The 15,597-nt window shown below is 33.8% G+C and overlaps 1 protein-coding gene across 2 annotated transcripts in view; it reads right to left on the bottom strand.

Moving 5' to 3' along the window:
• CAND1 (cullin associated and neddylation dissociated 1) overlaps positions 1-15,597 on the bottom strand; it is a 38,883-nt gene that overhangs the window by 11,028 nt on the left and 12,258 nt on the right. The window contains exons 3-7 of one of the 2 annotated variants that reach the window (XM_077913752.1): positions 7,389-7,543; positions 5,528-5,651; positions 3,483-3,739; positions 3,290-3,395; positions 2,199-2,344 (exon numbers count right to left, since the gene is read on the bottom strand). In XM_077913752.1, the coding sequence (XP_077769878.1) occupies positions 2,199-2,344; positions 3,290-3,395; positions 3,483-3,739; positions 5,528-5,651; positions 7,389-7,543 (788 nt within the window). The remainder of the gene's footprint in view (positions 1-2,198; positions 2,345-3,289; positions 3,396-3,482; positions 3,740-5,527; positions 5,652-7,388; positions 7,544-15,597) is intronic. The other variant, XM_077913753.1, reaches the window with a different exon arrangement.

The raw sequence follows: 15,597 nt of genomic DNA, 5'->3' as shown, positions 1-15,597 counted from the left end.
CCTAGGATTATGTAATAAAATTTTCCATTCTCCAGAAGGTTTACTTAATTTCATCCTAGCATATTACAGGAAAACCCAACCAAATACTTACTAAACCCAACACATTTGACTTATACAAGGTACTATATCAAAATGGACTATTTAAAAGCAAATAGTTGGGATCCCTGGGTGGCTCAGCAGTTTAGCGCCCGCCTTTGGCCCAGGGCACGATCCTGGAGTCCCGGGATCGAGTCCCATGTCGGGCTCCTGGCATGGAGCCTGCTTCTCCCTCCTATGTCTCTGCCTCTCTCTCTCTCTCTCTCTCAAGTAAATAAATAAATAAATAAATGCAAATAGTTTTTCCCATGGCAACCCAACTATGGGAATTATTTTGCAAAAATATACTTAAGTGAAAAAAAGGACTATTTAAACGTTAAATACCCTAATCACTGAAATTATATTACTTTTATGTTATAGTAACATTATGGTGGAAAGGTAGTTATTAGGTATAATCAATGCAAATTGATAACACAGCTGAAGGACTTGGTTATTTACTTAATATAAGTACTTGGCACACTAAAAACCAACAATCAAAAATGGGAATATATACTGCTCCTGCTTTTTTCAAAGGATATTCTATTATAACCCCTTCATTAATATAGCGTATTTATTGAATGTCTTCTGTGTGTCAAACACTATCCTAGGCACTGAGATAAAGCAGTCAATAGAGGCTGAAGGTCTCTGTCTTCAAGAAACTTACATCATCCTAGTGGGTGGAAAATAACTACCTGTGTCAAAAGGGATTAGGCATAATAAAGAAAATAGGAAAGGAAGAATGTAAGGAAGGGAAAAGCCCTGAGATGTGAAAATGAAGAGGGGGTGTGAGAGAAAGTTTTTGGCCTGAGAAACGAAGACAAAGGTACCATTTGTGGATAGAAAAGGCTAAAGAAACAGGTTAAGCAAGAGAAGGGGGAAAGGGAGTGAGAAGAAATTTTAGACACCTGAACAGTAAATCAATTAAGCAGATAAATATATAAACTAAGTTCACAGGAAAGATCTAGGATAAAGAAAAAAAATGGGTTTTCAGCATACTGGTATTAAACCCAGGAGACTAGATGAGATTAGCAAGAATATTAGAGTATCACAGAGAAGTCCAAGGCCCTGGAATACTCCAAAGTTTAGTGGTCACGATTATGAAGAACAATCGGCATAGACTTGAGAAGGAGTAATCACAAAAATAGGACTAATACCAGGAGAGTGTGGTGTCCTGGAAATTAAAGAAAATGCTGCTGATCTGGGTAATAGGCAAACATCTGAGGTCACTGGTGATCCTGTCCATCACTGGAAGAATGGATTCACGAGAAAAGGAGAAAAAGGAATTGGAGAGCATTCTTTTGAGTTCTGTTTTAAGAGAAACTGGGCATTAGCTGCCAGAGTGTCATACTACTGGGTTAAGAGGGATTTTTTGTAGTTGTTTTCTTTTTAAAAGATAAATGAAATTAGACTTTGGGAGAACATAAATTAAAGAATCAAAATTTTTAGAAGTATGAAAAATATCAGGAAATCCACCAACCCACGTACCTTGTAACTTACTATTTAATTACCTCCACTATGATTCATTTAATATTAGCAGAAACAACTAAACCTGAACAATCTCTATGTCCTTGAAAGTGCTATTCCTTCAGCGTAAATACTACAAATTGTGGCACAATGACATCAATTTTAGGAGCCTCAGAAATGTTTAGGTGATTCATGAAAGTTAAATGGAGCCTCCAACAATATTTAGGATTTTTCATGAAAGTATATATAAAACCAACCAAATTATTGAGTATGTATATCTACCACACAGTTTTAAAATAACATTCATTTCCCTCCTTACAAAAACCCTTTGGAAAAAAACCTGAATAAAGAACAAAATTCTCTTGGCTACCAATTATAAATGTAGTAGCAACATTTTTTTTCTGTATATTAAAAAAAAAATAAAACTGGGATTGTAAGTTTTGTTACCCACTTTTTCACTCAACTTACTAGTAACTACTTTAATAAATACTATTCTGAAAATGTTGTGTAACAGGTTCAATACATACATGCCCCATAATTTATTTAATCAATTTGCTATTGTTGAATATTGGGGTCATTTCCCCTTTCACTATTATAAATAAATGAGGTAAGATCTTTCATGTAAATTTAATAAATTCCTTCTGTTTGATTTGAAATACCTTGGTCGTCATCATCTCCACCATCTGCATCCATGGCATTCTCATCTTCATCTTCATCATCATAATTATAATTTGGATCATAGGTAAGATATTTAAGACAAATATTTATAATGGTAGAAACATGAGGATATACTTCCTTAGGACATCTAAAGAAAAAAAATAAAAGCTGCCTTGAATAACTATACTTTTCTCCTTGATTCACTATTGGACACATTTTATTGCCAGATTTTTTCTTCCCTTTAACATAGCACAGGAAAAGTGGTTCCCAGCCTTCCAAAACCAATGGCTTTTCAGCAAGTAGGACTGTTTGTGAAAACGCCAGTGCACATTCTTCTAGGTTTGGTCTTCTAGCTATATGCTTTGAGACAGAATATAGAAATTCCCCACAATAAAGGAGTAACTTCTGTTTCTCACTTAGAAGAACAGAAATGTATCCCACAATTTCTAATTTTAAAAATTTGGTATGACCATAAAGATACTTCTCAAAACTATGAGCAGGGCAAAAGATTACTGTAGATAACAACCAGTGAAGTCTTAAGACACTGTGCAGTACCAAATGGTCAATTCTAGCCAAAGACAAAAAAAAAATCTGCTCCTCAGCCAGTATGGCCTTCTAAGTACATAAATGAAGATTTTATGATCAGAACCAAGGTTTCCAAATGGAGATTTACTGCCCTAGCAAAATGGATATGACAAATTTCAAAAACTGTTGAAAAGATAGAAAATTCACTACAAATTTTTGGTCAAGTAATTAATTACTGCTCTTTGAGATAGTAACTACATTATTAAACCAAGACAACCATAAGTGCCTTTCCAAAGTCTTTCAAGTCCTAACAATGAAAAGGCAACATTTCAAAATAAGCATAAGGACCTGTATTTTGAAATATAAGATGACATCCACTTTAGATACTGTATTGATTATCAGTTACTAGTTAACAAGACTTTAATCTAATCAAACACATCTGAAACCAAAACTCAAATCCTGGCTATCAGCAAGGGAACTCATTTTCTTCACCCACCTATTCCAGATCTTAACTCTATTCTTAAGGAAAGTTTTTATTTGAATATACATAAAGATCCTAAAAACTTACCTTCTCACAAATGACTCAAAGGCTTGAATGCAGTACTCTCTTAATTCATCGTCATCTACATTACAAAATTTTACCACCAAAGGAATGATCTTCTCGAGGTATTCACCTAAGAAAAGCATATTGGTTCTTTAAAACATTCTTTTTTTTTTTTCTTTAATTAAAGAGAATCTTAAAGTATTTAAACATATCTTACCTATTCTATGACCAGCTTGCCTACTAATTGCGGCAATACATTGTATGTAGGTTCTTGTTGTTGACATGGAATCATTTTTGGACAATTCTGACAAGAGATGTTCAATAAGATCTACAAACACTATATTTCCACAGCTCATAACCAGATGGCCAAGAGCAATAATGGTTCTTTTCCTCACTGCAAGTCTAGGGCTGGTCAACTGGGGGAGCAGACAGGTCAGAATTGAAGGATGGAAATTAACAAGAAGTCCTCCTTGCCTTAAAATAAAATAAAAAAAGAAAGAAAACAATATATAAATTCAAGATGTGTCAGTACTACTGAAATGTCCGGCCTCTGACCTTGGTGTTTTCAAAGAGTAAAAATTTAGATGACACTAATCCAAATTCATAATTAAAGTGAAACTAAATTCTTACTTTCTTTACCAACCCAACCGAGAAACTGAATTAAGTAAATACAGTTTAGAAATCTCTATCTACTTAATCCATCCCAAAATTCACTTCTGGAATCTAGAATTTATCTATAAGACATCCAGCCAACAAGCTTGAGAATACATCAAAAAAACCCAATGCTGTTGTCACTTTTCCCTCTACCAGATCTCTGAATTGTTTTCGCTAATACCTTTTTCTCTGTCTAGTTTTCTGGGAGTTCTCCACACTCAAAATCTCAGAATCTCTTGACTACCCCCTTCTCCCTATGGTCTTTCCTCAATATATCTAGGTACTAAGTTGCATTGATCCTGTTGGTTCAACCTTCTCTTCCAAATCATTTCACATGTGCATCAGGGAGTCAATACCAGTTAAACATCTTATGTGCCAGGACCCTACAACTGATCAAGTAACACAGAGGACAAAAACTAACTGCATATTTCCTACCTATGAAACTATATAAATTCCCCAACCTATGAAAATGATTTCCTAACTACTTTCTTTTTTTTTAAAGATTTATTTCTTTATTCATTCAGAGAGAGAGTGAAGAGAGAGGCAGAGACACAGGCAGAGGGAGAAGCAGGCTCCATGCAGGAAGCCCGATGTGGGACTCGATCCTGGATCTTCAGGATCACACCCCGGGCTGCAGGCGGCGCTAAACCGCTGCGCCACCGGGGCTGCCCTCCTAACTACTTTTCTATTCCTTCTATATATTCTAGAAAATGAGAATACAATGTTTACCAACTCCAAGACTATTTATGCTGAGAATTCTATGCTGAGAATTCTAAGCTGAGGCACATATAGCTATGCCCTACTCATTCTTCAAAACTAAATTCAAATGCCACTCTTTTCATAACAAACTCTCTTAGAATCTTCCATTTTAAACCCCAAAACACACCAACAGTCTCAATGTTTAGTTCCATTTTTGTTCTTATGTCCTATGGTAAAGTATAAACTCTTGTATGTGCCGGGATGACAGCTCTTACTATATGGTACTATAAATATGTACCATATGAAGGCACTTGATTATTTTCAAGTTGCAGTATATCAAGCACAAATCATACACAAACAATGATTTTGAGAATTAGGGATAAACTGAAACTGACAGGTCTTTTAAGATATTTCCCCCTAGGAATTTATTAGATCTTTCTATTTTCCCAAGTTTGACTTCCAGAAGAAAACAAACAAGGAACAAATGTATAAAGCCAGGTTCCCTCCTCCAAACATGCAGTATAATTATGGTTGTTGAAATTCACACCATTATTTTAACCGGAAAAGTTGCTACTCCTACCAGCACATCTCTTATTTAATAGGTCACTGTAATCAAAATACAAGAGTAAAACAAAACATTAAAACTGTGCTGAAATATTCAAATCACAAATCTTATTACTTTTCAAAACTACAAAAAAATACCTGCTATGCAGTATTTTTCATGCTATGCAATATTACATGATAAATATAATTAACTTATTTCTCCCCTTACCCCTACCCATATGCTTCTAAAACAGTCACAATTTAAACATGAACAATTTTAGGTCAAATTATATTTATCAAAAGATGCTTTTAATAAAGGCACATAGTTTTTATATTACAAATAATACAAATCATAGACATGTTTACCTGCTCAACATATCAGCCATAATATCCAAGGCTTCTAGCTGAACAGAGACATCTTCCTGCTTCGCTATTGCACTGGTAAGACGTCCAGTAATCTTTTTACATACATTAGCAGCTAATGCAGAGCCTGCATAAATAATAAACCAAGAATAATTGCAAGGCAAGTATACTGACTCGATCTTATATTCGTGGTGATTACCAGAAAGTCAACAACTCTAAACTTGATTACAATCAAGACTGACTCAAGAGGTCCATGTCAGAAAAATAGGTAATTCAAAAGAGGTTATTTTCAATAAAATAAATTTATTAGACATAAACAACAATAAGAGATAATTGTAGGAGTACACCACACAGGCGGAACAATACCAAGTGAAGAGACTCTACTAGACAACTATTTCCATATACTGACGTGACTACCAACTATCAAGCCAGTATGTATATAGTGTGTGCACCTCTCAACTAGAAAGCAAAAATGATTTTTCTTCTTGAATACTCTTTACTAGTAACCTAGACTTTTCTAAAATTTCAGTGAATTAAAAGCCAAATATATTCTGAGCTCCTACACAATCTCTTAGAAAAAAGAAAAAAAAAAAGAGCTATCTCTAAGATCCTTCCTATCCCAATCCAAAGATTCCAAAACTTCATTATGAAGTAAAATGCTGTTCCAGAGAACTCATGAATCAAGGTTATTACTATTTTGAGACAGATTTGTGTTGTTACCGGCAAGTGGCAGAAAAAAAAGAGCAAGAGGCTAATCTAAATGGTTAATAGAATTCTTGTTAGAACCAGACCAGAAATCAGCTAAAAACAAATGTGTTTCAATGAAAGAAATGAGTAAAGTATTAATGTAACTAATACAATTCTAAGAAATATTTTACTGAAATAATAAGAGTAAAATAATAATGGTAAGACACAGTGGAAAAAGCACCAGCTTTAGATTGAAAGATAACGGAGGATTTGAATCTTCACCCAAACAGATAATCACAACCTTGAGTGCATCAACCTAATCTCTCTGTATTTCAGTTCCCTCAACAGAAAACTAGGAATATTAAGACCTCCCATATGGCTGATCTTTAGACTAACTGAAATAACACACACCTATCATCTAGCATGATAGCATAGCAAAAGGTTAATAAGTATTTGTTAAGTAAATGAGTAAAAACTACATACTTAAGCTACACTATTACCAGTCTACATATTTCCATGAAATAGGGAGGTAACATTTTCACTCCAACTGTAAATGAGACCCATCACTAACTTCACTCTGCTGGTTTTAGCCAATAGCTTAGTAGTCAAGATTAATTCTAAATTAACTCTAAATATTTGTAGCAGATACCAAATCTAATTAATTGACAAATTCATTAAATGTACTTTTATAAAATTACCAAAGTAGCTATAGAGTCAGCCTTAATTATAGATACCAGTAAACAACTATTTCACAGCTGTCTTAACAGTGTTAAGTTTTACACATCAAAAAGTCTGATGTAAAGCACAATTAATAGAGCACTGAAAATAGAGAGCTTATCAGAAATAACTCAGAATTTTAGTTTTCTTTTCCCTCAGTACATAGGCTGGCATCAACTCTATTCTGTAGTCATGGTACATACAACAATAAAAAAATCTTGCTATTCTGAGATACTTAAATTCAATCAAAATAATATTCATTTAAAACTGAAAACTGAATTTATTTTTAAGCAAAAATAAGACTCCAGACTTTTTTCCCCCTCCTAATTGATCAAAGGGATGCTTACAAAGATCCTCTGAATAGACATTACTCTCCCTACCTGGGCAGGAGGAAAAACAAATGGAGGAAAAATAGCTCCATGTAAAAAGGAACTAGGAAGAAAAAAGTGCTCTTGCTTACCACTGGAAGCTGGAGGAAGTTCTCCAATTACTGTTTTAAGGCCAATACTTGAAATATCTCGAAGCTGTTCCTTATCAGAAAGCATGTTAGTGCAGAGAGTATCTACAATGGTCTCTACTTGGTATTCTTTCACCTTACTCACTAAGGGGCCAAGACTGTAATATAAAATAGACAAAAAAAATTTTTAATTTTTACATTAATTTACATTAAATTAAATTACATTAAATTACATTAAATACAAAAACAGAAAAATTACAAAAAAATTACAAAAAAAATAAAATTATTTCTACCTAGCAACTGTCAACACAAAGTAAAAACACTATGTAATATAGATAGTATATAAATAGGAGTTTAAAACAAATTTAGATTGGTAAGCTCCTTGTAGTTGGCTTCCAATGTTTCCCCATTGATTTCCACCATGGTATCATGAAACTTTAAGATGCTTTTACCTCTCCCAACCCTTCATGCATACAAAACATGTTGTACTATTTTTTTTTAAAAGGCTAATTAGGAGTCTGCTCCTAACAAGGATCCTACAGTTTACCTCAAATAGCAATTCCATCCAATATATCACTTTGTCAACTCTGACCCTTCCTTTCTCTTACCATCTATCATCAACTCCACCTTGTGAACCAAAAGAATTTACATTCCTTTTATTTTATTGTTTAAATTTTAAAGCCATCAAATAATTGGTTGTCAAGCAAGTTAATACTACTGTGTGTTCCCAGAACCTTATATGTTCCTTTTATACTAGTGTTTTATACATTATAGGTTTGCATGTAGGACCACTGATTGAGGATGTAGAAAAGTTCTTCCTTTGTGTACTTCCTATAGAATTTAGCACACAGATGTTTGTTGCATGAATTTTCATTTTAGAGCCATTGTGTTCAAGCTTATAACTGATTAAGAAAAGGCCCCTATTCCCAAATATTTGCCAATGGTTGATGAGGTAAGGCATTCACTGAGCTACTTTAGAAATGAATTGAATGAATTCACTATTCTGCACAATTTCTTTTTATAAGAACTTTATTTTCAAGATTTATTTATTTATTCATGAGAGACACAGTGAAGAGAGGCAGAGACATAGAAAGCCAGAGAAGCAGGCTTCTCACAGAAGCCCCATGTGGGACTCCCCCGACCCCGGGATCAAGCCAAGCCTATGGCAGATGCTCAACCGCTGAGCTACCCAGGTGTCCTTTTTAAACAACTTTTAAATTCAATGTTAGTATCTACAGGAAAGGAGACTGCATCTAAGGGACAGAGTTTTAGGTACTGGGCTTTGATGGTGTATTACAAGAAAAGAAGAGCATTTCAAATCGAAAAATCAGAGACCAGAATGAGTGGAATGCATATTGAAAAATGAGGAATGGAAAACAAAAAAAGCAAAAATGAACTATTAGGACTTCATCAAGATAAAAAGCTTTTGCACAACAAAGGAAACAGTCAACGAAACCAAAAGACAACCTATAGGATGGGAGAAGATATTTGCAAATGTCTTATCAGATAAAGGGCTAGTATCCAAAATCTATAAAGAATTTACCACATTCAACACCCCCAAAACCAAATAATCCAGTCAAAAACTGGGCAGAAGACATGAACAGACATTTCTCCAAGAAGACATACCAACAGACAAGAAAAAACTGTTTCCCATCACTCGGCATCAGAGAAATACAAATCAAAACCACAATAAGATACCACCTCACACCTGTCAGAATGGCTAAAATTAACGAGTCAGGAAACAACAGATGTTGGCAAGGATGCAGAGAAACGGGAACCCTGGTACACTGTTGGTGGGAATGCAAGCTGGTGTAGCCACTCTGGAGAACAGAATGGGCATTCCTCAAGATGTTAAAAATAGAGCTACCCTATGACCCAGCAATTGCACTACTAGGTATTTACCCAAAGGACACAAATGTTGCGATTCAGAGAGGTACCTGCACCCCAATGTTTATAGCAGCAATGTCCACAACAACCAAACTATGAAAAGAGCCTATAAGTCCATTAACAGACAAATGAATAAAGAAAACATGATACACACACAATGGAATATTACTCAGAGATCAAGAAGGATGAAGTCTTACCAGTTACATCAGACACGGATAGAACTGGAAGGTATGTATTATTTGAAGTTAAGTCATATCAGAGAAAAACGATTGTCATATGGTTTCATTCATATGTGGAATTTAAGAAACAAAACAGAAAATTACAGGGGAAGGGAGAGAAAAATAAGACGAAATCAGAGAGGGAGACAAACCATAACAGTCAAAAAATGAGTCCAAAATGATGGCAGTGACAAAGAGACATGGCCTATGTGTAAAGACCTGACACGAAACAATGAAAATATTTGGAGTGAAAATAAAAGGGATTCCAAAAAATGAATTTAAGGAGTTCCAGCTTCTGGCAACAGCAAAATAGCTTTGTTGGACTAACCCTACTGTAGATAAGGACTTTTAACTCTATAAAACTGTATTTTAGAAAACAACAATTTGAATGCCAGATAATGATGTAACTAAAAAGAGAGAAAGAAAAGTCTACCTAGAATTCCAAATCCGGTAAGTTATCCCTTAAAAATGAGAATAAAGACAATTTATGATAAAAGCTGAAAATATATCACTAGCAAACCTATATTACAAGAACTGCCAAAGAAAGTTGAATTTTGGCTAAAGAAAAATTAAACCAGATGGTTACTTGCATTTACAAAGATCACTAGAAATGTAAATGTGTGTACACATAAAAGGCTATATTTAAAAGATTACATGGGTTGCCTGGCTGACTCAATGATAGAGAATACGACTCTTGAACTCAAGGCTGTGAGTTTGAGTCCTATTTTGGGTCTAGAGATTACTAATAAATAAATAAACAAAAAAAACAAGACTACATAATTTTTTCCAAAGTATAAATAATACTGTATTACACATACACATACAGATATATGGGGGAAAAAAAAAAGTAGCACAAAGAAAGTAGGACAAATGTTGCAAGGTTTACATCATTTATATGAAGTGATACAATATTAACTTTTAATAGACTGCCATAAATTTAAGATGCCACTTATAATCCCTAGCCTAGAGTGACAATTCAAAACACACCAGGAAAACACACACACACACACACACACACACACACACACACACACCAGGAGATAGATCTAAAAAGTCAAGAAATAAAAATTAAATACAAAACAGATTCCCAACCTTTTGGTTTCAGGAACACTTTTAACACTTTAAAAAATCAACTAAGACCCCAAAAACTTTTCTTTATGTAGGTTGTATCTGTCAATACTTACCATATTAAAAATTAGAAGTAACACATGTTAATATAAGTATTTTTTAAAAATTAACTATATTCTCAAAAAAAGTGAGAAAAATAACACTGATTTACATGTTTGTACTTAAAAAAAAGCCTAGATTCTCATATCTGATTTTGAATTTGGTCTGTTATGATTACCACATGTCATGTGGCCTCTGGAAAATTATACTGTACACATATAAAAAAAATGAGAGTCAAGGGAAAATAATTATTCACATGATAATTTTGATATTTTCAGAGTCATGAGATGTTCCAGGGTTCCCCAAATCAAACTTTGAGAACCGCTGCTATAAAATAATTGATTAACCCAAAAGAAGGCAGGGGAAAAAAAAAAACACAGAAAAATGAAAGAAAAAGAACATAAGAATGACATATCTAAATCCAACCGTATCAAATATTTATAATAAATGTCAATGGACTATGTAAGCACTCCTATTAAAGGGCAACAATTATGAAACTGAATCAAACAAAGCAAGCATTAACTATCTGTTGTCTACAAGACACATCATTTAAAAATAAAAACAGAGTAAACTGAAAAAGATAAAAGGTACACTATGCAAACAGTAATCTCAAAAAAGTTGAGGTGCCTTTTCCACATTAACATACAAGAAAATATATTTCAAGATAAGATGTATTTATTCATTTATTTTTTAATTTTTTAAAGACTATTTATTTATTCATGACAGAGAGAGGCAGAGACAGGCAGAGGGAGAGAAGCAGGCTCCGTGCAGGGAGCCTGACACGGGACTCGATCCCAGGTCTCCAGGATCACAAAGGCCAAAGGCAGCGCCAAACCGCTGGGCCACTGGGGCTGCACGATAAGATGTATTTAAAGAGAAACATTTTATACCTCCCAAAAGGTCAAACATTAGGAAGACATAAATGTGTATGCACTTGGTCATACAGTTTTAAAATATACGGAGCAAAAACTGACATTATCAAGAGTAAAACATAATTTGACAATCATAGTTGGAAATCTTAAACTTTTGTCTCTTTGGTATTTAATACCAAAAACAAACAAAAAAAAATACAAAAGAATATAAATCTGAACTTCAACTACCTTGACCTGACATTTCTAAAACATTATGCCCATCTACCACAGAATATACTTTCTTCCAAATATATACGGGACATTCATTCACTAAGACATACTATATGTTGAACACAAATCCAAGTAGACAAAATAAACATCCTGAAATCTTAAAGAATATGTTCTCTGACGAAAAGGGAATTACATAGCAATAAAAATAAACATCTCGATAACCTCCAAATATTTGAGAATTGCTTATAATAATCCATGGATCAAAAGAAAATCATAATAGAATTAAAAATATTTCAAACTAGGGGCACCTGACTGGCTTAGTTGGTGAACAGAAGAAAGTGAGTAGAATAATAAAAGAGAAGAAATCAATAAGGCAACAAACAAAAGAAAAATAAGTCAGTTTTTTGATAAGTTGGTAAATCCAAATGAACTGAGGGGAAAAAAGAAAACACAAATTACCAAAATCAGGACCGAAAGAGAGAGATAATCACTGATGACCTCTATTTAGGTAGAAAATCCCAAAGAGTCAACAAAAACTACTGTGACTATAAAGTAGTATGAGATGCTATAGTTCACTATTAAAAGACCGTATTGTTAAGATGTTGACTCTCTTCAAATCTCTATAACTTCAACACAATCCCAATCAAAATCTGAGCAACCTTATTTTTTAAAAAAAAAATTGAAATTGACAAACGGATTCTAAAATTTACAATGGAAATAGAAAAAAAAAAACTTAACAAATCAAAATTCTCTTGGGAAAGGAAGAATGAAGCTAGAGAACTTATACTACCTTACATCAGACTTCTATAGATCTATACAGGGGGTTTTCAAGAAAGGGCAATTTTTACCCTCCAAAAGACAGCTGGCAATGTCTGGAGACATTTCTGGTTGCCACTCCTGGGAAAAGAAGGAATGCTACTAGTAGCATCCCTTAGTATTAGTAGCTAAAGGCCAAGATCCTGCTAAACAAATCCTACTGTACACAGAATACAGAGGACAGCTCCTTACAACAAAGAATTATCTGCCCAAAAAGTCAATAGTGGCCAAGGTTGACTAATACACTACACTAATACAACAGTTTTGCACTGGCGTAAGAATACACAAAAACATCAATGGACCACAAGACAGTTGTGAAACCTACACACTCAGTCAACTGATCTTTGATAATAATGCAATTCAATAGGGAATAGAAGATGTTTTCAATAAACAGTGCTTCAACAACTGGATGGATGTACATATGAAAAAACTGAACTCAAATCCTACTTTATAAAAATTAATTCAAGACAGATCATAGGACTAAAAGTAAAAGCTGAAACTATAATAAGGCTTTTAGAAAAAAGCAGAGGAGAAAAATGTTGCAACATAAGGCAAAGGTCTATGACATGGAAACCAATTATCATGAAAGAAAAGTTGGAATTAATATAGAAGTTAAATCAATCAAACAAAATTTTAAATTAAATTTAAAAACTTAAGCTCATCAAATTGAGAGAAAATATTTCTAAAATGTATATATCAAAGAGCCTACCTAGAATATATGAAGAATTCTTACAATTTGATAATAAAAAGACCACCTCAGTTTCAAAACTTGGGAAAAGTCCAGGAAAAAAAATGTCCAACAAACAAACAAAACAGCACCGGAGATTATTAGTCATCAGGAAAATGTAAATTAAAACTTCACCTATACACTTACTGGAATGGCTAAAAGTAAAGAGTGACAAAACCAAGTGTTAGTGAGAATGTGGAGACAACTAGTACTTCCATATAAAATGATACAAAGACTTTGGGGAACAATATGGCAGTTCCTTCAAAAAAAAATCTAAATGGAGAAAAGCAATTTCATTCTTACGTATTTATCCATAAGAAAGACCTATATGTTAAAAAAAAGGAGTCATAAAAGAATGTTCACTAACTCTATTCATAATGGCTGAGCCCTAGAAAGAAAACAAATATATAAACAGACTGGTATCAATGGCTACTAATCAGTAATAAAAAGTCAAGAAATAATAATACACCTAACATGATGTATCTCACAGATGTCATGAGTAAAAAGAGCTAGACACAAAAGAGCACATACTGTATTAACTCCATTTATATGAAGTTCTAAAACAGGCAAAACTAATTTAAAGTGCACAAAACAATGTAACCTTAAGTAAGGATGCTCTTTGTGAGGTAATGATACAATTTTATCTTTTTCAAATGGTTATCCAGTCTTATAAAAAAAAAAAAAGGCCAACTTTCTATCATGTATTTCCTATTTTACTCCATTTTTCCATTAATGTCTCACTACTTCACTGCTTTAATTAGAGAAACATAATAGTCTCTTTTCATATCTCGGGCTAAGCAACAACTCTCCACCTTCAGCAACTATCATACTTTTTCAGGGTTTGCTAAAGCAAACACCTGCCCCCCCTCCCTCCCACCAAAATATACTTTAAAATCAACTTATTTATTAGCTTGTGGAAATAACGGATTTTTACAATTAAGTTAGCACTAAATTAGCTTGGAGAGAATCAACAACTTTGTTGAGTTATCCTATCCAAGGACATGGGATGTGTTTCCATTTGTTCCAAGTATATTTTTGTTAGAGGTCAAGAATATTTTAAAGTTTCCTAAAGTTTCGAAAAAGATAAAATTGTAACCTTACCTATACCCTCATTCAAGGTCACTATTGTAGCATTTCTTGTTACATTTAATTCATAGGCATTTTGTCTTTCTGTTGCTGTAATAAATGGACATTTGGTTCCATGAGATCTTCCAATCGGTTTGTTTATATGAAAACTACATATTTTTGTTCATTACCCTTCACACCCTGTTACTTCACTGAATTCTTACTGTCCACATTTAATTTTTCTTGACTTGATTATTCTCATGTATCTTTCCTAATTCTTACATATCAAATTTTATTTCCCCCTTGTCCTATAGTGGCTAATATCTTCAAAAAGAATGCAGCAGAGATAGAAACGCATCTTTGCCTTGTTCCTGACTTTAGTGTGATGGGAGCTGGTAATTTATCCATTTCTGGGTTGAGGTACGTACATCTAACATTAAAAATGGTCTTGGCGGGCAGCCTGGGTGGCTCAGCAGTTTAGCGCTGCCTTTGGCCCAGGGCATGATCCTGGAGACCTGGGATTGAGTCCTGGGGCTCCCTGCATGGAGCCTGCTTCTCCCTCTGCCTGTGTCCCTGCCTCTCTCTCTACCCGTGTCATAAATAAATAAATAAATAAATAAATAAATAAAAAAAAAAAAAAAAAAACATTAAAAAAAGGTCTTGGCAACTCCCTGTTATTAAATGCTTCCCTTGAAATAGGTAGTGAATTCTCCTTAGTGAGATAAAACATCCCTGACCTGTTCTTCACTCCAGCGACATATTAAGTATGATGCTGGTCTTTGGAAGGTGTTTAATTCTCTAAATACACTAAGCAGCCTAAATAAATGTTGTGTTTTGGGTGGTGGTTTTTTTTTTTTTTTAATCAAGCTCAGTGCCTGAACAACTGTGTTTTCTTCCTCTTATTTATTAACATAAAATGAAATCAGAACTTGTTACCAATAACTGGTTTAGAGTAATACTAGAACTCCCCGTACTGGAATTATCTGTTTTTTGAGGTTTCAAAGACATGTGCAAAAGATTTTCAGGCCTGAGCTTCTTTTGAGTGATGACTTCTCTGACAATTTTCCCAATTTCTTGGTAAGGTTACTTAGCAATTTATCTATCTATTGTGATTTTCCCTCCTCCAAGAATCAGATCTTGAGTTTTATCTCCCACTATTATTATGTTTATATCTTAATTCCTTTTCTTGACTATATTCCATTTCTTCCCCCAACCTGTTAATTTTAAGTATAAAAGATATTCAAAAGATC

Source organism: Canis aureus, chromosome 11 (assembly GCF_053574225.1).
Source record: "Canis aureus isolate CA01 chromosome 11, VMU_Caureus_v.1.0, whole genome shotgun sequence".
Taxonomy (NCBI): domain Eukaryota; kingdom Metazoa; phylum Chordata; class Mammalia; order Carnivora; family Canidae; genus Canis; species Canis aureus.
Note: the sequence above shows the minus strand (reverse complement) of the source record. Positions and strands in the feature narration are given on the sequence as shown.